Here is a 27998-nt window from a genome sequence, read left to right as displayed (position 1 = left end):
TTGAAGATTTTCCTATGTAAAATCAAGTGACCCCTGGGGCGAGGTCAATTTTGACCCCGGGGTCATGATTTGAACAATTTTAGTAGAGGTCAACTAGGCAATGCTACATGTCAAATATCTAAGCTCTAGGGCTTCTGGTTTTTGAGAAGAAGATTTTTAAAGATTTTCCTATGTAAAATCAAGTGACACCCAGGGCGGGGTCAATTTTGACCCTGGGGTCATGATTTGAACAAACTTGGTAGAGGTCCACTAGGCAATGCTTCACACCAAATATCTAAGCTCTAGGGCTTCTGGTTTTTGAGAAGAAGATTTTTAAAGTTTTTCCTTTTGGTTGCCATGGCAACCAGAATTCTGTATGGAATTCAATTCTTTGAACAATTTTTAAAGAAGACCATCCAAGGAACAACCCTGTGAAGTTTCATCAAAATTGGCCTGTTGGTTTAGGAGGAGATGTTGTTTAAAGGAAAGTGTGGACGGACGGACGCCGGACGGACGCCGGACGGATGGACGCCGGACGGTGAGCGATCACAATACCTCACCCTGAGCACTTTGTGCTCAGGTGAGCTAAAAAACTAAATAGAGATACGGAATATGTGCAGTGTAAGTCAGTTCATCCCAGTGAATAAATGTGTGAAGTTTCAATCCATTCCCGAAGGTGGTTACTGAGATACCAACTTACATACAAAAGCTTAACCAAATTGTAATGTGGACGCCAAAGCTGATGAATCCAATGTTAGGATTGTCTTTGAATAACATGACATAAAACATTTACATTTTCATAAAACATGTTTATTCATTACATAGAAGATATAAATCTGTCACAAAACTGGAAGGTTGGTTTTACAAAGTTATCACTGTTTAAAAGAACATAGTTGCAAGTTCTGTGTCTCCCCTTCCCCAAAAAACTGCATCTAAGCCCTCCCCATTCCCTTCAAAACTATGTGTCTAAGCACCCCTCCCGTCTTCTCCCAAACCATGTGTTGTGGCTTGACCCAAAGCCAAAACAGCTGAAATCTGCATCATGCATGTTTCATCAATATGGCAGACATTATCAAGATCGTTATCTGATGATAATTCAAGCAGGTAAAAAAATTGGACCTTGAAGAACAGATGGAAAATCCAACCAAAACCAATACCTCTCCTTAATATTGGGGGAACACATAATTCTTGCCTACCTAGCGGGGAAAGTATACATTTATCTGCACACGCGGCGGGGATAGATATTCCTGTCTTTCCCTAGGGAAAAACCTTGTCTAAAATAGCGTGCACTAAGGTGACGTCACATATTACTGGTACCATTGTGACGTCATAAACTTTATAAATAATATCAGGAAATACCCAAACCTATTTGTCTCCACGATCTATTTTGAACATGATAGGCAAGAAAAATGATCTAATGATCTGCCTGTGTAAGACAGCTGTTTTCCCTACCCTCGGGACAGCATGGATAAAAAACCTCGCTAACTAGTTTTCCATTCCACACTGTCCCTCGGGTAGGGAAAACCCCGTCTTACACAGGCAGGCATGTAAGATCCTTATAATGTCACAGCAGTTTCTCTTCTTCGTGTGCTGTTTCAAAATAATTCAAGCAGTTATGGACGTGTTCTATTGTACATCTATGTAATTTTCTGTTGTTGTTTCAATTGCTCTCATATCTAACTTATATTTATTATTTTATTTGCACTATTTCAGATATGCCCATAGCTCATGTCAATATAATCACTGCTGCTTTTGTTATTTCATCTGGTTATTTCATCTTTACTCATATTAAATTTTTAAACTACAAGTATGTTTTTGTCTTTTCCTGTGCATCTTCATTGCTGATTGTTGCTCAGGCCATTTTTATGCCACTTCTTACTCACTGTTTTAGTTTTTATCAGCTGCTACTGCAGTTCAGTCTTGTACTAGAAGAGACCTCCCTTTCGATTTTTTTGATCCACATGCCATACTGCACCTATGATCTGAGTTTAGCTGTTATCTTCCACAGTTCCTGAAAAGGAAACAGAAATAATCAAAGATTCAAATCCAGACAATCATCTTTCAATTGTGGGCTTTTGCGTTAAAACTCATGATAGAGCCCACCCAGTTAATTCCCAGAGTCCACCCAGTAAGCTCAGAGAACCTCCCCTCCCCAGTTTAACTCCATGAGCCAACCCAGTTATCTCAGACAGCCCACACATTTGAACAAAATTGGAGAGGACCTTATAATGATGGTACCAACCAGGTTTGATGTTGATCCATCCATTGATTCATAAGAAGAAGTTGTTTAAAGATATTTCTATTTCATCTAGCGATCCCTTAACGGGACCAAGTGCCATCATTTGTACAAACTTTGGAGAGGACCTTACAATCATGCTACTTAAGATCCAGAAGTTGCTTAAAGGTATTTTCATGTTGCACCTTTGCGCAAGTGCCTCTATTTGAATATATTTGAGAGAGGCTACAGACCAAATTTTGATGAGGGTGAGAAGTATAGATGAGGTAAGAATGCAAATCACAGTAATGGTTCTTGGCCTTCTGACCTTATAAATATAAAAATATGTTCAAAGTTTCAAAGCTCTAAAAGCTCTTTTACATTTCAAGAAAAACAAAGAACCTAAACAAAAATCTTAACCAACCAATATGCCAACAATCATATGACAGGAAAAAAACCAACTATGAATTGATTTAAGAGTTTTGTCTTTCCTCAAATTAAATTAAAGGAGTATGTTAGATCTCAGGCAAAATTTTCCACACAATAGAATATCTTCTTGGATATATAAAGACAATCACCTAAGAAACAAAGATATGCAATAAAAGTCATAGGTCACCAGTATTGAACAAGAGGACCATGATGGTCCTGAATCGTTCACCTGTCTCCACATGACCCAATTTTCATTAAGATCCATTGAAAAATATGGCTTCTAGAGAGGTCACAAGGTTTTTCTATTATTTGACCTAATGACCTAGTTTTTGAAGGCACATGACCCAGTTTTGAACTTGACCTAGATATTATCAAGGTGAACATTCTCACCAATTTTCATGAAGATCTCATGAAGAGTATGTCCTCTAGAGAGGTCACAAGGTTTTTCTATTTTTATACCTACTGACCTAGTTTTGACCACACATGACCCAGTTTCAAACTTTAACTAGATATCATCAAGGTGAACATTCAGACAAATTTTCATGAAGATCCATTGAAAAATATGGCCTCTAGAGTGGTCAAAAGGTTTTTCCATTTTTAGACCTACTGACCTAGTTTTTGAACGCAGTTAACCCAATTTCAAACTTGACCTAGATATCATCAAGATTAATACTCAGAGCAACTTTCATACAGATTCCATGAAAAATATGGCCTCTAGAGAGGTCACAAGGTTTTTCTATTATTTGACCAACTGACCTAGTTTTTGATGGCACATGACCCAGTTTCAAATTTAACCCAGATATCATCAAGGTGAACATTCTGACCAATTTTCATGAAGATCCATTGAAAAGTATGACCTCTAGAGAGTTCACAAGGGTTTTCTATTTTTAGACCTACTGACCTAGTTTTTGACCGCAGTTAACCCAGTTTCAAACCTGACCTAGATATCATTAAGATGAACATTCAAACCAATTTTCATACAGATCCCATGAAAAATATGGCCTCTAGAGAGGTCACAAGGTTTTTCTATTATTTGACCTACTGACCTAGTTTTTGATGGCACATGACCCAGTTTCGAACTTGACCTAGATATCATCAAGGTAAACATTCTGACTAATTTTCATGAAGATCCATTGAAAAGTATAGCCTCTAGAGAGGTCACAAGGTTTTTCTATTTTTAGACCTACTGACCTAGTTTTCAACCGCATGTGACCCAGTTTCGAACTTATCTTAGATATCATCAAGATAAATATTCTGACCAACTTTCATAAAAATCCCATGAAAAATGTGACCTCTAGAGTGGTCACAAGCAAAAGTTTACGGACGGACGCTAAAAAGAGTTATCTGCCCTTGAAAATGGCATTTTTGGGGGAAATGCTGTTTTCAAGGGCAGATAACTCTTTCAATACTGGTGACCTATGACTTTTATTGCATATCTTTGTTTCTTAGATGACTTTCCTTCAATACCCAAAGTATGAAGAAATTCTATTATTGGGAAAAATTTGGCGCATCTCATATACAGAGAGATCTAGCGTATGCCTTTAAATGCTCAACATTCTGTGGAGTTTTCTTACAAATGATGTTAGATAAATTGACACAAAGATACCATGAACATACCAGTTGTTTGATCCTGTTGTACTGGAAGTACTGGGGAAAGCTGGTATCAAGCTGCTCTACTTCAAAGGCAACCTCTGTATCATTCTCCTCTCCTGAACAAAGGTCTTCAAGATGCAGACGGAAATAATTGTAACCTGGACTGGTCGCAGTGAAGTCCTCCACAGTGAACACTATCCTAAAACAGTGAATTAAAGCTTAAACAGTCAAAAGTCGTATTAAAATGGTCACTTTAAAACTGTTGGAATCAAAGAACGCAATGCAAACTTTTACACTTAAACAGGTACAACAGATGAATTGTTTTTAAAGATAGCTGTACTAACTATGGATTTTGACTTTCTTTTCTAAAACTCCTTTAAACTCAAATAATTTAAACTATTAATTTTGTCCAAATGAAATTTTTTGGAAAATCCTTCCAGTCATTTAGAAGATATAGAGCTAATATGAAATAAAGCTATTTGACCTTTAAGGGTGACCTTGACCTAGTGGCATAGGTCATTCATGTATTTTTTGTAATATTATGATAAGAAACATTTCTTCACAGTTATATGAATACATGCCTCTGGAAAGAAATTACAGATGGACGAAGTCAGACAAACCAAACAAAGGATGTGCAAGGCTCCAATATAGATATCTAGTCCGAATTCTGGTGAAGTTTAAACTTAACATTTAGGGTCATCTTGCCCTTGTTTACTCATAATGCTCATTTACCTTTTTTCCAAGCCAATGTATAGAGTCTTTCTCGGGGGATGTATCATTATCTTTCTCACCACATTGAAAAATGCATCAGTAATGTCAAAATCATATATCACTGAAATAGATCAAATATCTCTCAAAATACTCGACAAAAACATCAAAGGCATAACTACTGTTAGGCACGTGTGTATTACTTTTTGTCAAAGTACCACCCTAAAAAGCAGCCAGACTACACCAAATGAAGTCAATATTTTAAAATTTTTCCAGGGGAGGTCCCCCATACCCCCACCAGCAGAAGGGGGTCACCCTCTCCCACTTCTCCGTGCATATAATTCATATTGCCCTGGGTACGCCTTTGAACATTAATACCACATACAAAATTCTGCATAAATAGTACAGTCCACTGTATCGCAAATTTTGGTCATTTTGTTGGCCGTTAACTGCGTTAAGACAGGCTCACTCTATGTTCTAAGATTCATTATATAGGGATTTTCATCTGTCCGACCTTAGGCTGGCCATTATGGACAGGATCCCTCTATATAAAAGTGTCTGCTAATTCAGGTTAGATAATATTTTATTTTGAAGTAGGGGAGAAGTCCCTGATTCTAGATTTTAGTTATGTTTCCATTCATATTATAACAGTCTCAGACACAGGATATGTTTTGACTATAACAACAGGTAAACAGTATCAATTTTTCAGTTACTGTCAGACCTGTGTTAAGCTGCCAGTCAAGGGGGCAACTTAATTTGGCTGCTTTTGGTTGGTGGCTGCTTAATCTTTAGCCTGCTAAATTTCTAAAATGGACTCTTCTATCATTCAATTTGAGCAATACCATTCATTATTTGAAGGGGTGTTCACTGAAAATTTACTGACTAAAAAGCGAACAGTGCGACCATGATCAGCCTACATGTGCACTGGTCGCAAAGGCAGAATCATTTGCTACCAGCAGGCTAAAGGCTACCAAGCTCACCGGCTGACTGCTAAAGGAAAGCGGCTGATTTACACAGGTGGCTGCTAAGGCAAGTTCCAAGTGTTGTATACATGGCTGGGATTAGAACCTGCAACCTCCTGAATGGAAGTATTGTGCTCTAGTAAAAGAGGTAAAAGAACTGACTACAAAAACATCTTTAAATGCAGAATTAATCCAAGAGCTAAAAGCTACAAATTAAAAAAGCAATAATTTACCATCAGCAGCAATTAAGATGTGACAATTACATATTCTACTTATGTTGTCTTTAGTTAAACCATGCTTACAGACATCCTCTGAAATGAAAATTTCACAGGTTAAAGTGACTGTAAATCAATTCCTACTTATCTGATTAAGTTGTCAGACAACAAGAAAGTATTCATTACCCTCGTACATATAAGTTTTGACTTTTCTTTGAGAATACTGATCAGAATATTATGTTTGCTTGTTTTCTTAAAATACATATTTTACAGAAATGCTGCATACCTGTAGCTTATACAGTTACAATAATCTCAACAAAATGTTACCTCTACAAATACATAGCACCAGTAAATAAAATATTTGACAGGTTTTAGGATTGCTCTAACCTTCAAGTCCTCTGAACCAGTCTAGCTGTCTGACATGTACATCACACAGAGTTCTAGGAAGAGTTGGGCAAGTTGTTGCAGCTAAGATGTTGTCTTCTGCCAGAGATAAAACTTTCTCTCCTGTATCTACAAAACAATTAAAGTCATCTTAGCAAAATACACAGCACATTATCTTAGAAATATGAAATATTAACATCGCTTTTCCTTTGAATAAGCTAAAGTCTAACAAAATACTGAATTACTCCCCCTGGGAAATTTTGAAATACAGGTATGAAATGGTGGCATCATGCATTTTTTGGTCTGTAATTTGAGAAAATATTCCACTGCTACAATAGTTTGGTGCAACTTTGACGAGTATAGGTCACTTCGTCTCCCTAAAATCTTGAAGTTGATTTCAAGATTGAAAATTATCTTCTTGATATAATGAGGAAGTTTCATTAATGTTTCATTCACAGCTGGCTTATTAAGGACAGAAAAGAGGTGACACAGTTTCAAAGCATGATTCAAAGAAGATAATTAGCAAAGTGAAGTTGTAGGAAGAAACAGGAGAAACTTTATTCTTTAAGGAGTAATAAAACAGCTACTAGATTTATTTATAAACATGATTTAAAATTAGACAGTCAGAAATCTCATAACCAATACCTTGCTTCACTGGCAAGGGACTATATAATTAGCTCAATTATTATGTAACTGTACTAGTCAGAAGGTTTGATTGTCATACATGTAGAATTCATATGATATATTTCAGAAAACAAGAGCTGTCTCCATAGGATGACACATGCCCCTGATGGCACATTAAATGATTAGTTATGGCCGATGTTAGAGTTTAGGACCTTTGACCTACGGAGCTAGGTCTTGCGCGCGACACGTTGTCTTACTGTGTCACACATTCATGCATAGTTATTTTAAAATCCATGCATGAATGACAAAGATATGGACCGGACATGCCCATCAATGCACTATCATGAAAAATGACCTTTAACGTCTAAGTGTGACCTTGACCTTTGAGAAACGGACCTGGGTCTTGCATGTGACATGTGGTCTTACTGTGGTACACATTCATGCCAAGTTATTTGAAAATCCATCCATCGATGACAAAGATATGGACCGGACACGCCCATCAATGCACTATCTTTTAACCTCTAAGTGTGACCTTGACCTTTGAGTTACGAACCTGGGTCTTGTGCACGACACGTCGTCTTACTGTGGTACACATTCATGCCAAGTTATTTGAAAATCCATCCATGGATGACAAAGATATGGGCCGGACACGCCCATCAATGCACTATCCTTTAACGTCTAAGTGTGACCTTGACTTTTGAGCTACGGACCTGGGTCTTGCGCGCAACACGTCGTCTTACTGTGGTACACATTTATGCATAGTTATTTGAAAATCCATCCATCCATGACAAAGATATGGACCGGACACGCACATCAATGCACTATCATTTAATGTCTAAGTGTGACCTTGGCCTTTGAGCTACGGACCTGGGTCTTGCGCGCGACACGTCGTCTTACTGTAGTACACATTCATGCCAAGTTATTTGAAAATCCATCCATCGATGACAAAGATATGGACCCAGACCGTTAGACAGTTCAACAAGAGGACCATGATGGTCCTGAATCGCTCACCTCTTCCCACATGACCCAGTTTTGAGTATGATGTCATTTTTTCTATTATTTGACATAGTGACCTAGTTTTTGAGCTCATGTGACCCAGTTTTGAACTTGACCTTGATATCATTAAGATAAAAATTCTGACCAATTTTCATGAAGATCCACTGAAAAATATGGTCTCTAGAGAGGTCACAAGGTTATTCTAATATTTGACCTATTGACCTAGTTTTCGAAGGTACGTGACCCTGTTTTGAACTTTACCTAGATATCATCAAGGTGAACATTCTCACTAATTTTCATGAAGATCTCGTGAAAAATATGGCCTCTAGAGAGGTCACAAGGTTTTTCTATTTTTATACCTACTGGCCTAGTTTTTGACCGCACGTGACCCAGTTTCGAAACTGACTAGATATCATCAAGGTGAACATTCAGATCAATTTTCATGAAGATCCATTGAAAAATATGGCCTCTAGAGAGGTCAAAAGATTTTAATAATTTTAGACCTACTGACCTAGATTTTGACCGCAGTTGACCCAGTTTCAAACTTGACCTAGATATCATCAAGATGAACATTCAGACCAACTTTCATACAGATCCCATGAAAAGCATGGCCTCTAGACAGGTCACAAGGTTTTTTATTATTCGACCTACTGACCTAGTTTTTTATGGCACTTGATCCAGTTTCAAACTTGACCTATATATCATCAAGGTAAACATTCTGACTAATTTTTATGGAGATCCATTCACAAGTATGGCCTCTAGAGAGGTCACAAGGTTTTTCTATTTTTAGATCTACTGACCTAGTTTTTGACCGCACATGACCCTGTTTCAAATTTGACCTAGATATCATCAAGATGAACATTCAGACCAATTTTCATATAAATCCAATGAAAAATATGGCCTTTAGAGAGGTCACAAGGTTTTTCTATTATTTGACATACTGACCTAGTTTTTGAAGGCACGTGACCCACTTTCGAACTTAACCTAGATATCATCAAGGTGAACATTCTGACCAATTTTCATGAAGATCTCATGAAATATATGGCCTCTAGAGAGGTCACAAGGTTTTTCTATTTTTAGACCTACTGACCTAGTTTTTAACCGCATGTGACCCAGTTTCGAACTTGACCTAGATATCATCAAGATGAACATTCAGACCAACTTTCATACAGATCCCATGAAAAATATGGCCTTTAGAGAGGTCACAAGGTTTTTCTATTATTTGACCTACTGACCTAGTTTTTGATGGCACGTGACCCAGTTTCGAACTTGACCTAGATATCATCAAGGTGAACGTTCTGACCAATTTTCATGAAGATCTTGTGTAATATATGGCCTCTAGAGAGGTCACAAGGTTTTTCTATTTTTAGACCTACTGACCTAGTTTTTGATGGCACGTGACCCAGTTTCGAACTTGACCTAGATATCATCAAGGTGAACATTCTGACCAATTTTCATGAAGATCTTTTGAAATATGTGGCCTCTAGAGAGGTCACAAGGTTTTTCTATTTTTAGACCTACTGACCTAGTTTTTGAAGGCACGTGACCCAGTTTCGAACTTGACCTAGATATCATCAAGATGAACATTCTGACCAACTTTCATAAAGATCCCATGAAAAATGTGACCTCTAGAGTGGTCACAAGCAAAAGTTTACGACGGACGGACGGACGGATGCACAGACGGACGACCAACACCGCGCGATCACAAAAGCTCACCTTGTCACTTTGTGACAGGTGAGCTAAAAACTATATGCCTCCCTTCGGGGGCATAAAAACTCATGGTTTCCAAATTCAGAGTATTCCAATTTAATAAAAAATAGACTGATATCGTTTATAAAACACTTATAAAACCTAATAAAAAACATTGCCACAGAAAAAAAATGTGTACATTTATATATAGCAATGCCTCTCAATTGATTTATCAAACAATTTTCAGCACACATTATTATACAGTTATTGACTTATGCTGAGGTCAATATGTGTTTTTACAGACCCATAAAAACGATACTGAACTCGGACTGCGTTGACCGAAACATAAGTCTATAATTGTTATATTATACGCCCTTCTCAAATGCACTCATTTGACTAGCCCATATTTCATACACATCAGAAAAAGTGATATCACAAGAGTCACTATCACTTTTGCGGGACAATATCGTTTTTTGCAGACCCGCGCTTGCACCCATTTTGACCAATCAAATGAGTGCATTTGAGAAGGGTATATAATATTATACATTATATAATGATTTACATTTTTATACTACATGTACGTGGACACATTCTGAAATTTCAACTACCAGCTACTCTATTATAAAGTCAGAACTCAATGTACCTGTACAAAACACCATGTTAGCATACATTGCAGCAACAATACTGGACAGCCCAACACCAGCTCCTAGATCTACAATGGTCCTGTTTTCAAAATTGCCATGGTCACTTATGATGTAATCACTCAACAACAGAGCACCATGCCATACCTAGATAAGTAAGCCAACAGAAATAAGATCGCAGCTAAATGAAATATTATAAAGCATTAAAGACTGTAGTAAGAATTTACCCTTATAATAATTACAAAATTAAATTCTGTCTTAAAACAGACTAATGGGCTTAGAATCACCAAAGATATGACCTCATTATGTCAGTGATGCCTATTTGCATCAAACCCTGAGACAATCACTGTGTGCTTAAATTTTTTTTTTGTCCAAACCCAGAAGCAAATTTCCAAAAATTGCAGTAAAACTTCACTAAAGCCATAAAGATTCTAAATAACATACTTTAAATTCATAATTATTTGCGGGGTTTAATTTTTATGAATTTCATTGTTGTGTCAATCCACGAAAATAAACTCCATGACCAAATGAAATTCCAATTCAAATTTTTCTTCAAAACTTAATATATCGACATGAAATAACCAACAAACTCCATAAAAATAAATGATTTCAAATTAGTAGTTTCTTTTCATTTTTCCTTGTGCAAATAAATTCTTGGCTGTTTTCTCCCCCCCCCCCCCCCCCCCCCCCCCCGCCCTTTTTGCTGCATGTCCTTTCCCAGTTTTTATACATTTATATTTCATTAAAGAACAGAAATATTCAACTTTCCTGCTGGTCCATCTATATGCTTTATCTGTCTTGCTCTGTGATACAGATAAATCCATCAAAGACAAAACATTTGCAGTTCCCTTTAAGGGTACACCTTTTTAAACATTTGTTAAAAACACCTACCGTATTTTCCCGAATTAAGGCCCCCCCTCTAATTAACGCCCCCCACCCGTTTTGGAGGGGAAAAAAAGTCAACAAGAACGAAAAAAAATCACCTACCTCATTTTTATAAGTCCACATAATAAGTAATTTACAGTAAGTATCCAATGTATTAAGAATTAAACACACTATTAAACAGTACATGTAACGTAAATCCAAAACGTTTATACTAAGTACGGTACGTATCCAATCATCAAATAGAAAAATAAACGGTAAATCCATTTTTGATTTGTTTTTGCACCACCCGCGCACAAGCTTCCTGTCGACTTTAAACAAATTTGCGGCAAAGTGTTAACCTTTTCTTCGGCAGTTCTAATAACTTTTAATTTAAAAGCCGGCACATAAACAGCGTGTCAAACCACTGACATTGTGTATTGCAGTACCCGCATGTACTAAGGAAAATATTATCGGAGTACACAGCTGTTTGGGTATGATGACGTAATGTGTAATGTCGCGAGCGTGTCACGGAATACATGAGGTACCGTATTTAAATGCATAATTTTAAGATAAACTGCATTAAATTAGATGCCAAATAATTACGTTTTGGGGGAATTAAACAACACAGAAACACTTTACAGTTGGTTTGAACGATGTTTTTAAGTTTTGTAAAATTTTATTTTTTTATTTTTTTACCTCAAATGAACGCCCCCTCTTTGGAAAATGTAACGCCCCCGGGGGCGTCTATTCGGGAAAATACGGTAGTTTTGCTAAAAGGTTAATACGTACCTGTTCTCCAACATCATCTAGATATGTGGCTAAACTGTGCTCTGAAAAAATAAATATACAGAACTCCTACTCGTAAATATTCACAGTAATTTTAAGAAGACTCGAAAGAAACTTTGATATATTTGAAGTTGTTAGCTAACAAAAAACAGAGAAAAAAAGACATTACTGAAACTAAAAACTAAGGAATATATTCTCTTACTAAGTAAAGAAACAGTGCTTTATATTTCTGGTCCTTTGGGATCACAGCTAGAGTACACCAGTTTATCCATATAGCAGAATTCCACTTAACCCAGTGCTATGGCACCTGAGAGGTGATGCACATTTTATAACCTCTAATAAACAGTCTCAGTCAAACTGAGTCAGCTTTTTTTTTGCTTGACTGCTTTCTATGCTCCCACAGGATCTTCTTATAGATTTTATTAGATTTTTATGAATATAATACCTAGAAAACTGAAATATATGTGTGCGAAATTATCCTTACTAATGTTTATGAAGTAGATATCTGGTCTGTCATCTGGTGTGTCATTTTCAGCTTCATCTCCAACATTACTAGATTCGCTAACATCAGTTGATTCCTTGTAATCATTGTTTTTATGATCAGTTAAACCAGTGGCTCCCATAACATCTTTCTTTTCTTGTGAAGAAAAATCACTTGTTCCTATGGCAGCAACCGCACTGGTTCCCTGACTGATATCTGGCAGATTAACTTGATTCTGTTCACCCTTATCAGGTGGCATCTTACTGACACAAATATCGCAGTCTTTCATGTTGCTACTTACAGATTTATCTGATGATATAAATGAACTCTCCTCTTTACAATCAGACACAAAATGCTGAGGACTTTCATTATTTCTACTACGGCATTGACAAGTGTCATGTTTAACCATTGGTAATTGAGAGTCTTGATTGACAGCGCTGCTATCTTCATCTAGTTTTACACTAGACTCATGTTCTCTGTCACAACAATCAAATTCATTTTCTAGCTCATTCTGACTTACTTCTACTACTTTAGTAGTAACATCTGTCACATCTAACTTTTTCTTCTTTCTACTAGTCACCTCTCTGAATTCATCACTTTTACATGGGTTTCTGTCTAAAACTAGGTCTCCATCTTCATCAAACAGGTGCTTTGTTTCACTAGAATGTTTACCCTTTTCTGTTTTCTTTCCTGCTGTACTTCCAACATAGGATTCAGGTTTTGTATCAATGTCAGCAGCATCTTGTTTCTTGCTGTTTGCATTACTATTTGGTTTTCTGTGTTGAATTTCTGAATGGTCTTTTAAGCATGGAAAATGTATCTTGAACCTGGTTACTGGAAGATAATGAAACATGCAAACTATTTTGAATCCTTTTAAGATAAATAATATCTCGCTAGGCTAGCCATTCAGCTTTTTGTAACTAATTTACATGGTTGTTGAAATGGCTATAAGATTTAATACCAACTTTAATTTATTTCAGAAAGAGGTCAATTTTGATTTGTGTATTTCAAGAGGATCTATTCATTTATTTAGAGAGAGCATCAATTGGATTAAAACGATGCTGATTTTAGTAAGGTTCAAATGTTTGCAATTTCTAACACTTGTTTCTATGTTTAGTGAGTAGGTGGGCCAACAGATGGGTAGAATGAAAAACGCAAAAAGAAAGAACAAAAACTTTACAGTTAAACACCTTTAAACTGTCATCTCTTGGTTTTATCATTGTAACAGGGAAGACAGAAAAACATAAAAGGAATGTAAATACCGTAACAGAAGTGTAAATACTGAATGTTTATACAAAACTTATCTATATATATTAGACTCCTAAAATTTGTTTAATGTACACTCAGAAGTCAAAGCTCTTTCTTACAATTTTGTTTACTAACAATGTGCATACATGTGAGAGAATGACGAACAAACTTAGGTAAATTATTATCCTGTTTATGTGAAAGGGCCAAAAGAGTTGCACAAAAACAAAATCAGAAAATGTCATTTTGGCAAGGACGAAAGGACTTATTTTTTGTTGATTTTTATTCTGTCCCATAGCAGTAACAAGAAGATGACAGTTTTAGATGCCATATAAGCATGACTGACTGTGCATTAGATTTGTTCTGTAAAAATTGTGCTGTGCTTCTCATTCTGTCATTTTGGTGACAGTGAAGAAGTGACTTTGAAACAACAAAAAAGGCAGCAAAATGTCTTCTTTATGTACTTATGGCAGGGGAGAAAGAATGAGATAATGTAACTAAAATACAACAAAATTTAATATACTTCGTTTATTGTGGTGGGAATGACTGAACAACAGATCAGCACTCAGCAGAAGGTGAAAACTGAATGCAAAGATGCAAAAGTACAATATTAATATAATACCATCACAATTGTTGTTATCACAACCTCATTATGTGGACTGGCTTTAGGGCCATAATACAAAATTGTATGAGGTGTGAGAACATGACATGACTGCAAGATCACAGAGTGACACTTTGTTCAGGATACCCCATATTCTCCGCCATAACCAACTGTCAGCCAATATCTTTTTGAATTTGAAAATGAACTGATAATCTTTAAAAGACATCACAACTCTTTATATTACAAGATGGGAAACTCTGCAATTGACACATGGAACAACAACTTGCACAAGATACCCGTACTGTATCTTGCATAACCCTTGTACCAAAATTAAGTTGTTACATATCTTTACATAATAAATACACCTCATGTTGAAATCATCTAGTTCTACTTTCTCATATAACTACACTTATTTTTATAATACTTTAACTTAGATTGATAACAAGAGCTGTCATAGGAGACAGCGAGCTCGACTATTTCGATGCTGGATAGTGGAAATGGGCACATCTGAGGAAACTGGAGCCGTCACTGGAGTGTTTAATGACTCCAATGGTGGATGAAGATACTGCACAATAGCTTGAGTCTGTGTCAAAAATATTAAGTAATAAGAGAGGTAAAGATAAAGTGTATTAAAACACTATATAAGTATAATTCTACGCAAAAAGGGGGCATAATTCATAAAATATTGGCGCAAGAGTTATGCGCCTTGTGTCATTATGTGGGTGATGATGATGAACAACTACTTCAAGTTAGAATCAAATGCATTTCGTAATAATTGAGCTATAGCGAAAATGCATGAAAATTAACAATAAATTCTAAGTAAAAAGGGGCATAATTCATGAAAAATTGGTGCCAGGATTATGGACCTTGTGTCATATGATGTGGGTGATGAGTAGGAACAACTATTTTAAGTTTGAATCAAATCCATTTAGTAAAAACTGAGATAAAGTAAAAGTGTACCAAATCATTAACCTGAAATTCTAAGTAAAAAGGGGGGATAATTAATAAAATATTGGTGCAAGAGTTATGACCTTTGTGTCACATGATGTGAGTAATAATGTTGAACAACTATTTTCAGTTTGGATCAAATCCATATAGGAACTACTGAGATAGAGTGGAAGTGCATCAAAACTTTAACCTGAAATTCTAAGTAAAAAGGGGCCCGGGGATAATTCATGAAATACTGGTGCCCGAGTTATGACCCTTGTGCCATATGATGTCGGTGATGATGAGGAACAACTACTTTAAGTTTGAAAGCAATCCATCAAGTAATAACAAAGATAAAGAGGAAGTGCATGAAAACTTTAACCAAAGTGTGGACGAGGAAGGTTTCGAACTTGACCTAGATATCATCAAGGTGAACGTTCTGACCAATTTTCATGAAGATCTTGTGTAATATATGGCCTCTAGAGAGGTCACAAGGTTTTTCTATTTTTAGACCTACTGACCTAGTTTTTGATGGCACGTGACCCAGTTTCGAACTTGACCTAGATATCATCAAGGTGAACATTCTGACCAATTTTCATGAAGATCTTTTGAAATATATGGCCTCTAGAGAGGTCACAATGTTTTTCTATTTTTAGACCTACTGACCTAGTTTTTGAAGGCACGTGACCCAGTTTCGAACTTGACCTAGATATCATCAAGATGAACATTCTGACCATTTTTCATAAAGATCCCATGAAAAATGTGACCTCTAGAGTGGTCACAAGCAAAAGTTTACGACGGACGGACGGACGGATGCACAGACGGACGACCAACACCGCGCGATCACAAAAGCTCACCTTGTCACTTTGTGACAGGTGAGCTAAAAACTATATGCCTCCCTTCGGGTTTCCAAATTCAGAGTATTCCAATTTAATAAAAAATAGACTGATATCGTTTATAAAACACTTATAAAACCTAATAAAAAACATTGCCACAGAAAAAAAATGTGTACATTTATATATAGCAATGCCTCTCAATTGATTTATCAAACAATTTTCAGCACACATTATTATACAGTTATTGACTTATGCTGAGGTCAATATGTGTTTTTACGGACCCATAAAAACGATACTGAACTGAAAAATTGGTGCCAGGATTATGGACCTTGTGTCATATGATGTGGGTGATGAGTAGGAACAACTATTTTAAGTTTGAATCAAATCCATTTAGTAAAAACTGAGATAAAGTAAAAGTGTACCAAATCATTAACCTGAAATTCTAAGTAAAAAGGGGGGATAATTAGGGGGGATAATTAATAAAATATTGGTGCAAGAGTTATGACCTTTGTGTCACATGATGTGAGTAATAATGTTGAACAACTATTTTCAGTTTGGATCAAATCCATATAGGAACTACTGAGATAGAGTGGAAGTGCATCAAAACTTTAACCTGAAATTCTAAGTAAAAAGGGGCCCGGGGATAATTCATGAAATACTGGTGCCCGAGTTACGACCCTTGTGCCATATGATGTCGGTGATGATGAGGAACAACTACTTTAAGTTTGAAAGCAATCCATCAAGTAATAACAAAGATAAAGAGGAAGTGCATGAAAACTTTAACCAAAGTGTGGACGAGGAAGGACGCCGATGCTGACGCTGGGCTGAGTAGGATAGCTCTCCATACTTCATAATAATAAGGTCAAGCTAAAAATGTGAAGCAAGTTCTACAATCATTCTTGACACCTCATTCCTGATGGTATCCAGTATGTGAAGGTATGACAGAGAAAAAGCCTGTTTTCTTTTACTGCTGAGCATGAAGCAAGTGAGCTTCTGATACCATTTTTCAAGTCTTTAATTAGTATGACGTGGTAGGGGATTGCATGCTTGACGTGGGCACTTTACCACCAGGCTATCGAGGCGCTTTACTACACTTTGTGCTGGTTATTAATTTTCAAAAAAATGTTTTTACACATCAAATTTGTGCATGTGCCGAACAATAAAACTTACAGTGTCAGTGAGTGTATTGGTTGCTGTTGAAAGTCTGATGGCAGTGATTAGAACAGGCACAGTGAAGACAGCTTTGAAGGAGTCAACTGTGGCTGCTGTGTGTACAACTGATCTACTGTTCTAGGGTAAAATGAATATTTGTAAAAATGTGTCTGAATCTGTTATATACCCATGGATGTTCATGCCTTGTTCTTGAATCAGCAGGCATTTAAGGTAGTTCTGCATGTTTGATCAACCGGAAGTGATGGCGTAACGACATTTATCCGGAAAACGTAGAATAAAGCCTGGATTCGGCATACAGAAATGAAAATCATTGTACGAATTAATTATAATATGTGAGTAAATTTATTACAATGACACTGTTGCTATATTTCTAAAGTCAAAATATGATATCAAAACATATAACATGTTAAAATATTCAAAATAATGTCTTAAAATAGCGTGAAATGTCCGGTACACTTTAATCATGATCAAATATCTCAAAATTAAGCATGCAGACTTATACATTTTATTTACCAAATTATAGGTCATGTATTTATTTACAACTGTGAGAAGTTTCATCAAAATCTACACCGTAGAAAAAAGTCTATTCGCAAAAATGTTATGAAAGTAATGATTTTCCTATAGACACCCATTATGAAATATTGCGTGGGGTCTAAATTTTTCAAATCAGTCTAGCAAAAAATCAAGCACACGACCCTATTTTTTTTATTTGCTGATTTTTCTAGGTATATTCTGAAGTTTTGAAAAATCAGAGTTTAATCAAATTCTACATTGTAGAAAAAAATCGATCCAAACGTGCAGTACTACCTTAAAATATGTTGTTTTCAAGCCAGGTCTAAGTACTAAAATATGATGATAACTTAACAGACACATCTTAAGTGCATCTAGCCCTGATGCACATCTGTACATCTGACAGGGTTTGTGGGTTGTTTATGTTCTTACCCAAAGTTAGGCTTACAGTTAAATGTTTGCACAAGTGTCTGTGTGTTTTAGCAACTTGAAAAAAGTGCCATTCTCCCCTTGAATGTAAATATTCTGTAAATGAAATAATTAAAATTATACCTGCATGAACAGACTCTGGTATTACTTGATACTGACAGGCTGTGTGTACATCTGACAGCACATGTGTATTTGGGAGCATACTTGGAATTTCCCTAATCTATAAATAGAACTCACATGGAGACAATGCGTACTCATTTTGATACGTACTCAAGTAAATGTATATATCAGTAAGATGTTACTAAATACGACGGCGTGTATTGTTTTCGGCCTTATTTTCTGCTACAAAAGTAAGAAAAGTGCATGTGCATAATATGTGTATAAGGAAAGTTATCATAATAGTGATAGTCGGAAATCGACGGTTGGGTGAAAGATGTAGATGTAGATGTAGATGTAGAAATCTATATTTTTAATGATAAAGGGAGATCACTTGTGAGACTGACAGACAACAACAACAACAATCCAAAACGAAAACGTGTTAGAAAATTTTATTTATGTTAGCAGAATTATTCTACACAAAGTTTACATTATATTTCGCTCAAAAGGTAGTGTACTTAGAACAGTTTCATATTTGATATCGTCATTATATCTGTCCATTGCAGTTTAAAATGGCGTTGAATTTTTAAATTGAGTAAAAGTCGGATATATTGTAATTTCGGCCAGAGACACATACAATTTTAAATATTGCCTGTACTGGAACTATGTGTAACGATGGAGTTTAACCTTATATATAAATTAAAATGTTGGATGCTTGGCAATTCAGATTTTACGTGCCAAATTGGGGTCTAAATTCGGGCCATATCGTCACCTTAGCGTAAAGAGTAATTAAATAAGTCCATTAAGTCAGTGCGCTTATCCACTTCTTGTGTCGAGGTGACGATATATTTTGGCCCAAAATCCAATTAATGGCAAAGAAATGTCTAGGGGTACGGTTCCGTACTAGTCAAAATAATTTGATGTTTAGATTGGGCAACCTTCTGCAGTGGATACGCAGTTTCCTGGCCAGCCGTATACACAGCAAGTCTTAGTAGAGGGAAGATCATCTGATACAGCACCAGTCACTTCAGGCGTGCCTCAAGGATCAGTCATCGGACCCCTATTCTTCCTGCTCTACATTAACGACCTCCCACTCCAAGCCAAGTCCACAACGCGCCTTTTTGCTGATGACCCTTGTAAAGGAAGATCAGCACCACACAGGGTGCACAAGCCTTACAAGAAGACCAAGACAGACTTCAGCAATGGGGGTGCGACTGGCAGATGTCGTTCCAGCCCTTTTTTTGTAAATTTGGGGAAGGGTACCAGGTCCATTTTGGAGGGGAAATTTACGTCGCGAAATCCTTGTTAGGGGTATAGGAATATATTTGCTGAAAAGTTGTTAAAATCAGGACTGAAAATCAAAACTAATTTCATTTTTTTTTGCATGGGGAATTTTTGGCCAAGGTGGGGTAAAAAGTATACTTTTTAGATTGGGGAATGGGGCCAAATTTCGGCCCTAAAATCAGCATAAAAAAAGGCCTGCGTTCAATGCATCCAGGTGCGAGGTTATAACCAGGAGGTCAGCCCCTATCAAGGCTGCCTACTGCATACATGGCAGTGAGCTCTAAGTAGTGAAAGAAGGCAAATACCTGGGTGTGTACCTTGACGAACAACTCTCTATGAACACCCACGTCGCCAAAACAGCCAAGAAGGCAAACAACAGCCTTGCCTTTCTCAGAAGGAACCTGACGAGCTGCCCACAGGAAGTCAAGGCACAGTGTTACCAGACCCTCATCAGGCCTATTCTAGAGTACGCCAGCCCTGCTTGGGACCCTCACACATAGACCAACATTGACCAACTTGAGGCCATCCAGCACCGTGCAGCATGCTTTGTGATGGGCGATTACTGCACCACTAGCAGAACTAGCCAAATGGTGTTACATATCGGCTGGCTACCCCTCCACAAACGTTGCTACAATGCCAAGCAGGTCATGACTTACAGAATCGTTCACGGCCTTGTCGACATAACACCACCAGCGAGTTTTTTCCACCCTACCTCCATCAACACCCGTGGCCACTCCATGAGACTCTATCCTCCGTTTTGTGGCAGAGATGTCCTCCTTCACTCCTTCGCCTCCACCACCAGACTATGGAACCGGCTCCCAAAGGAAGTCATCATGGCCGACAGCATCGAGGCTTTTAAGAGGGCCCTGGGGACATCATCCCACTAAGCTGCAACGTCGTTTTTATCTGCTTTTACTCTGCACTGTTAATAATTGGGCGCTGCACACACCACCTTGTACATACACCATTGTATGACGTTGCCCCAAAGTGGGACCTGTACAAGAACGGAAGAAGAAGAAGAAGAAGGTTTTATATTTGTGACTGGCAATCTAAACGTCAAAACTTTGAAGGACCAAAATAATGGAAGATGAATCACAGTACACAGTCATGTAAAGTTATTGGTTTTATCGCTTGTGCATATTGGCGTGTATAACATACACGGTAAATGTTAATTGTGTACAGTACATACATAGAATCAAAAGAAAATTCGTAATTTGGGATATTATTTGATAATTTTTACATGAATCAATGAGGAATTGAATCCCCTTTTGATACATGTAAGTTTCATTTGAATTTTTGGCCAATTTGTGAAATAATTGGCATTGAAACCTATAGCATGTAAAGTGTCAGCAGCGATGAAAATTTCATCGGAAATTGCTTCAATTATTTTGGTCTTTCGAGTGTTTGACACGAGTGGGGATATTGCCCATATGAAAAAATTATCTCAATATTTCCTGGGATCGCGTCAAATTAGTTGGACTAGGATCCGTACCTCTAGAATCTGATTCTAGAGGTACGGATCCGTACCTCCATCTAGACAAGAATGTTAGGGATTTTCTAGGGGTACGGACCTTCATTTTTCAAGAGATTAAGGGTCATTTACATTTCAAATTTTATTGAAAATGAAATAACAAATAAGACTTCATCAGTATTCACCTTAAACTTGGATCTAAATGGTTTACAGATAACAACGTTCACCCAATTGTTACATTTTCTGTTGAAACGTAAATAACCAAGGAACACCAAATAAATCACAAGGATTCGAATATAAAGATTAAACAAAATAATGTACCCTCAAGAAGTCTCTTGAGAGTTGAAACGTCGGTTATTTTCAGTAAACAAACGTTCAAACCATCCTGTGTTTATTGTTTGTTCCACTTTTCCCACTTTTTATAGTAAAATGTTAAATATGTTGTGAAAAAAAAACAAAACAATTTTTAATGATAATTAACCCTTAGGGTATTTATGTTTTCAACACATTTTTGGTAGCTGTTACGAGATACAAGGGACGTTTTCACAAACAGTTTCTTTTACTTAATTTCGGTTAATTGATTATTAAACAATCAGTTCCATGCTGATTATCATTATATCTTGTTAAATAACAAAATAAATACTTTTAATAGGTACCGTGCATATTATTACGCCAGATTTATTTTTTTTCTGCTGAATTTCAGATATATTTCATTCAAGAGTTAGATTCACTCATTAATCTGTTATCAACAGTTTATTTTACAACGAACTAATTGGCATGGAACAGTGTATTCATTTGGAGTTCCTCGGTTATTTAGGTTTTGAAGGAAAAGTTAAACAATCTGGTGAATGCTGGTATCAGTAAATCATTTAGATCCAAGTTTTAAGTGAACTCTGGTTAAGTCTTATTTGTTATTTCGTTTTCAATAAAATTTAAGATGTAAATAACCCTAAATCTTTAGAAAAAGGAGGTCCGTACCCCTAGAAAATTCCTAACAGGCTTGTCTAGAGGTAGAATAAGATTCTAGAGGTACGGATCTGTACCGCTAGACACTTCCTTATGGCAAATACTATACATGATCATCTGTGTCCACAGTTTTTCCCAATTTAAAAACTAAAATTCCTAAAGGTTTTGTTTGTTTTTACTATTTTTCCAGCCAAGATTGAATCTATGATATTCCTTAAACATTTGAAACAAGACAGTATGCTAATCTAACACACTACTGAACCATTTTTCCTTCAATTATATTAATGTAAACTTTAAATAAGAAAGAATGTATCATTAACAATTTCCAATTTGGAGGGTTTATGATGTATTTTTCCCATTTGTAAAGGCCTTGGCCCCAGTCCCAAATCAGGGGTAAAAGAAACATTGCATTGTCAGTTTGAAACTTTCTTTGAAATTACTGTAGGAGGTAATCTGTTATACTATAGTACAGGTCCCAGAAACCAATTAGCAATATTGCTAAATATAGCAATAATATCTAGAATTAGTTATAAAATCAATAAAAATAATGCAAAATATGTTAAAATCAAGTGGAAAATGGTCATTATTGCATCCCAATGGTTTCCAAGATGAAAGAAATTTTTGCAAAACCAAGATCTTTGCATACACACGGCTACTAAACGCTAGTGCCACCACCAAATTGTGGTGATAAGGAAATGAGCTATCGACATTTCCGTGGTGCAGCTATCGCCCGATTCTATTTGTAAACACGTGAGTAAAATTTATATTTTATCTTATATTTTTATTGATAGAACTTTTTTCGAAAATCGGAGAATGTAGTTCCGTGTAACAACACTTTTACTACAGGTTGGCTGTTATTTCATTAAAATATTATGCAAATTGTGGTGCCAGGAGCTTTTCTCCTGAATCTGACAGTGGCATATTTTCATATCGGTCAGTATTCGAACACCATTCCGATGACTAGACACACTGTAAGAACATACCTGCGTATGCAAATGGTGTAGAAATGAATTACACGTATTCCCATACATCAAAAAATTACAAAAAACACAGTAAAAAGTTAAAACACGACTATTTTCGAAAGTGGTGGCGTTATCACTCAAGTTGTGGCGCTATACTGTAGTGGTGGCGCTGTTGTATATGATTAGTGGCTAATATATTCAATTTTAATATATGAAAATGTCTGTCTGCAATCCACGGAAATTTCTACAATAATCGATGATATCAACCTATCCCACACTATAATAAAATTACGTTACTCAACAAAATACATACATAAAATAATCTACATATATATGGATTCAGATTGTACAACTAAGCTCTATTGATAATCATATTTAACCGATTGGAATTGAAAATATACTGTATTCACTTTTCAGAAAGAATTGTGAAAGTAAGGTCTTTTGTTTACAATGACATGCAAAAGACGTATAAAAACAAAGGGAAGTAACTTTCAGAATATTAAGATAAAAATAAATTCTACACTATCTTCAAATTATTGCCTGGACACAAATCTTCGTTTGAAATAAAGGTATTGCTACTATTTTTCTTTACCCGAATTTAAAGTACACTTACGTTTGTATTTAAGTACAATATTTAAAGGTTAGAAATAATTCTACATTAACATTTTAAACAAAGGAAATATTTACTTTGACTACACGAGTCCCAAGGGTCTGTGAGTATTTTGTTCTTTTTTTTTTCTTGGATAGAGAATGTTTCATAAAGGTAAATAAACTATGATCGTGTTTTTCTTTCTTTAATAACATAATTATTTGCAGGAAAATTATCAGTTAGAAAAAATATTGTGTTTGTTTTGTTCCGGACGCGTCAGCAGTTCGTATTATTGAATGTCGTAACAGCGCCACCACTACTGTATAGCGCCATCACTAGAGTTATAGCGCCACCACTTTTAAAAATCCTGGTATATTTCTTCTCACCCGAGATTCTATTATTCATGGTGTGTGCGTATATGATTATTTATCATTTCTGCACCATTTGCATGCGCAGGTATGTTCTTACAGTGTGTTTATTCATCGGAATGGTGTTCGAATACTGGCCGATATGAAAATGTGCCACAGTCAGATTCGGGAGAAAAGCTCCTGACACCACAATTTGCATAATATTTTAATGAAATAACAGCCAACCTGTAGTAAAAGTGTTGTTACACGGAACTACATTCTCCGATTTTCGAAAAAAGTTCTATCAATAAAAACATAAGATAAAATATAAATTTTACTCACGTGTTTACAAATAGAATCGGGCGATAGCTGCACCACGGAAATGTCGATAGCTCATTTCCTTATCACCACAATTTGGTGGCGGCGCTAGCGTTTAGTAGCCGTGATACAGTCACATTTTCAATAAATGCAGCAGTTTTTTGGTGATAAATCATTGAAAAATGTGTCACTTGTGAGAGTCGATGTTACTTATGACAAATCTAGTAATTATTTATTGCAGAAATTTGTATCCTGTATTGAACAAGAGGGCCATGATGGCCCTATATCGCTCACCTGTTATCATTGCACTTGAGGACAAGAAGGTCCTCAGAAAAAATATCTAAGTCGAAAGGACAGGAACAACAAAGGGAAGAAATTTAACCAAAAAGAAAAATACACCTAAAAATTGGAGGTACCATCCGTGTTGTACCACAGAAAAGTGGTCTTGGTTTTTCCTTATGGCCAATAATAAAAACGTTACTAAAAATAAGCTATTTATAGTAACGTAAAAGGGAAGTAATTAAAAAAATAAATATTGTAAGTGAACAAAAGAAGGATCTGCCAAATAAATCTGTTGACATAAATGAAATTTCAGATCGGTATCTTCATTAGTTATGGGGATATACCCATTTTAATTTGATATAAAGGGAGGTAATTTGACATAAAATCAGTCCATAGTTATCTACCCTGATTGTCTCAGTCCAACTAATAACAATAATGAAATTTCAAATAAGTACTATAAGTACTTACTGATATAAATCCATTTTGATTACAATCAGGGGAGGTAATCAGATATAAAATAACTCTGGAACCTACGATTGGAGCTGATTTGTCATGGAATCCAAGATTTATTGCTGTTGAAGATATTTTGGAAGTTTGTATTAAGTTAAAACCATAAATGAAGTCTCTATATGGCTGCAAAAGCCAAAATAGCCAATTTTGGACCTTTAAGGGGCCATAACTCTGGAACCCATGCCGGAATCTCTCCAGTTCAAGAACGGAAGCAAGATCTTGTGGTGATACAAGTGTTGTGCAAGTTTGGTTCAAATCAAATCATAAATGAAGCTGCTATTGTGCAGACAAGGTCAAAATAGCTAATTTTGGCCCTTTCAGGGGCCATAACTCTGGAAACCATTACGGGATCTAGCCGGTTCAAGAAAGGAACCGAGATCTTATGGTGACACAAGTTGTGTGCAAGTTTGATTAAATTCAAATCATAAATGAAGCTGCTATTGTGCAGACAAGGTCAAAATAGTTAATTCTGGGCGTATTAGGGGCCATAACTCTGGAACCCATAACGGAATCTCGCCAGTTCAAGAAAGGAACCGAGATCTTATGGTGATACAAGTAGTGTGCAAGTTTGGTTAAAATAAAATCATAAATGAAGTTGCTATAGTGCAGACAAGGTCAAAATAGCTAATTCTGGCCCTTTCAGGGGCCATAACTCTGGAACCTATGATGGAATCTGGCCAGTTCAAAAAGGAACCAAGATCTTATGGTGATACAAGTTGTGTGCAAGTTTGGTTAAAATAAAATCATAAATGAAGTTGCTATAGTGCAAACAAGGTCAAAATAGGTAATTCTGGCCCTTTCAGGGGCCATAACTCTGGAACCTATGATGGAATCTGGCCAGTTCAAAAAGGAACCAAGATCTTATGGTGATACAAGTTGTGTGCAAGTTTGGTTAGAATCAAATCATAAATAAAGCTGCTATTGTGCAGACAAGGTCAAAATAGCTAATTCTGGCCCTTTCAGGGGCCATAACTCTGGAACCCATACTGGGATCTGGCCAGTTCAAGAAAGGAACCGAGATCTTATGGTGATACAAGTTGTGTGCAAGTTTGGTTAAAATAAAATCATAAATGAAGCTGCTATTGTGCAGACAAGGTCAAAATAGCTGGTTTTGGCCCTTTCAGGGGTCATAACTCTGGAACCCATAATGGGATCTGGCCAGTTCAAGAAAGGAACCGAGATCTTATGGTGATACAAGTTGTGTGCAAGTTTGGTTAAAATAAAATTATGAATGAAACCGCTATCGTGCAGACAAGAAATTGTTGACGGACGCACAGATTGACGACGGACGAAGGGTGATCACAAAAGCTCACCTTGTCACTACGTGACAGGTGAGCTAAAAATGAGAATGCATACATCTGGCAACTTTTGTCTCATATATGAGATGCGTGAGTGGCAGTGAATGTCTTATTTTCACCTCCAGTTATGAGTTGCATTTTTATGCACAGATGTGCCACATTCAGTTTTGTTGGGAACAAAAAATTGCCAGTTGAGTGCAGATTTGCTTAATATTTCTGGTATAAAATTGTCATCTAATATCACTTTCAATAAATTATCCTTACACAATAGAATCTACTACAATTCTCCGCATCATATTCAGTAACAGTTATGTTTCAGTTAGATTTTACAATAATAAAGTCCTACATTAGTCCTAAAACAAGAGTTATATTTCAAATCTACTTTTAAACAACTTAAAAAAGTAAATTTCAATGATGTATTTTAAGCTGAAAGATATATAAATGGCTTTTCCCATGATCCAATGTCTTTTATGAGCTTTTTATGAACTCTAAAATTTTCGAGGGGGCTTTTGGATTTGCATTGGCCATCTATCTGCATATCTGATCATCATTCTGTCTGTTCGAATTTGTGCTGTGCATTAAAAGATTTTTCCCAGTCATCAAACATCATAGGATTGTTATTTAGAATGTTAAGTTGTGTGTCTAGGATTTTTTTTGGTGACCAGAGTTGTGCAATGGAAGTAAAAGAAAAATTATATAAAATAATATACAAAATGTAAGTATTAAATTGTGAAATTTATAGTCTGTATAACATCTTTAAATTTTAAAATGTCTATTTTCAGGTTTTGCTGAGATAAAAGAATGCCAAAGGCACCAAAAACAGTGACAGGAAAGTCCAAGAAGGTTGTTCATCCAAACAGTCGTCATGCTACATATATTCAAAGGAAGATTAACCGAGAACAAAGGTTGATGAAAAATAAAGCAGAATCTACAATCAAGCAAGAACAACTTCAACAGAAACTTTTATGGTACCAGACAAATCTTGATTCACAGAAGTCGATGTACACAAAACATGAATTGGCAGAACTCACCTCCAAGTATCTAGAGAGATTTGATGAAGAGCTTGAGCAAATAGGAATTGTCAATGCGGTGGGAAACAGGCAGGCCAAACAGCATCAGGCACGTGAAACTGCTATTAAACTTACAAAGGAAAGAGAAAATCTCGAGTTTGATACAATTGGTATAGAAGTACCTGACCTTATAAATGGGAAAAATTTGGAATATTTCAGGAATTGGACCGGTGAAATAAGATACTTCCCTAATATAAAGTTAAGGAAGTCAAAGAGATCAGACTTGAAAACATCAGTGGAAGAGCATATAGATGAGAGTGAAAATACTGAAGAGTTGCCCGATTATGTGGACTCGCTTCAAAATGAGGATAATGACATTGTCAGTACTTCCGATGAACTACCTGACTATGTTGATGCAGACACAAGTTGAATCAATGCAATCTTATTTGTAGTAATATTAAAGGTGATTAAAAAGACAGGTGCTTTTTAAAATTTAATCACTCCTATAATCGAGTGAGCATACATTTTAGTAGCCTAAAAATCAAGAGGCGTCCATGATGGCTGTTCTTTTTATACTG

The 27998-nt window shown here is 36.2% G+C and overlaps 2 protein-coding genes across 3 annotated transcripts; one reads left to right on the top strand and one right to left on the bottom strand.

Moving 5' to 3' along the window:
* Positions 1-660: 660 nt before the first annotated feature.
* Positions 661-18624, bottom strand: LOC123563163 (uncharacterized). Its single transcript, XM_045355784.2, has 9 exons — positions 18411-18624; positions 12570-13400; positions 12089-12129; positions 10438-10582; positions 6489-6614; positions 6120-6197; positions 4949-5048; positions 4241-4415; positions 661-1990 (listed from the first exon to the last, which is right to left on the bottom strand). The coding sequence occupies exons 1-9, from the start codon at positions 18487-18489 to the stop codon at positions 1955-1957; spliced, it is 1611 nt and encodes a 536-aa protein (XP_045211719.2). The 5' UTR covers positions 18490-18624; the 3' UTR covers positions 661-1954.
* On the top strand, positions 18615-27896 carry LOC123563164 (translation machinery-associated protein 16-like). 2 transcript variants are annotated; one of them, XM_045355787.2, is made up of 2 exons: positions 18615-18637; positions 27193-27896. In XM_045355787.2, the coding sequence occupies exon 2, from the start codon at positions 27212-27214 to the stop codon at positions 27848-27850; it is 639 nt and encodes a 212-aa protein (XP_045211722.2). In that variant the 5' UTR covers positions 18615-18637; positions 27193-27211; the 3' UTR covers positions 27851-27896. The 2 variants fall into 2 exon arrangements, with proteins under 2 accessions (XP_045211722.2, XP_045211721.2); XM_045355786.2 differs by lacking the exon at positions 18615-18637 and adding an exon at positions 18774-18892.
* Positions 27897-27998: the final 102 nt, after the last annotated feature.

Source organism: Mercenaria mercenaria, chromosome 2 (assembly GCF_021730395.1).
Source record: "Mercenaria mercenaria strain notata chromosome 2, MADL_Memer_1, whole genome shotgun sequence".
NCBI classification, from domain to species: Eukaryota; Metazoa; Mollusca; class Bivalvia; order Venerida; family Veneridae; genus Mercenaria; species Mercenaria mercenaria.
Note: the sequence above shows the minus strand (reverse complement) of the source record. Positions and strands in the feature narration are given on the sequence as shown.

What these genes read in the sequence shown, in the direction of transcription:
- LOC123563163 (XM_045355784.2), bottom strand. Translation starts at nt 18,489, where the DNA reads ATGCTCCCAAATACACATGTGCTGTCAGATGTACACACAGCCTGTCAG. An exon ending in CTGGTTCAGAGGACTTGAAG is followed by an intron (nt 6,198 to 6,488) that starts GTTAGAGCAATC and finishes TTTTCATTTCAG; the next exon opens with AGGATGTCTGTAAGCATGGT. An exon ending in TACATTGGCTTGGAAAAAAG is followed by an intron (nt 4,416 to 4,948) that starts GTAAATGAGCAT and finishes TCACTGTTTTAG; the next exon opens with GATAGTGTTCACTGTGGAGG.
- LOC123563164 (XM_045355787.2), top strand. Translation starts at nt 27,212, where the DNA reads ATGCCAAAGGCACCAAAAACAGTGACAGGAAAGTCCAAGAAGGTTGTT.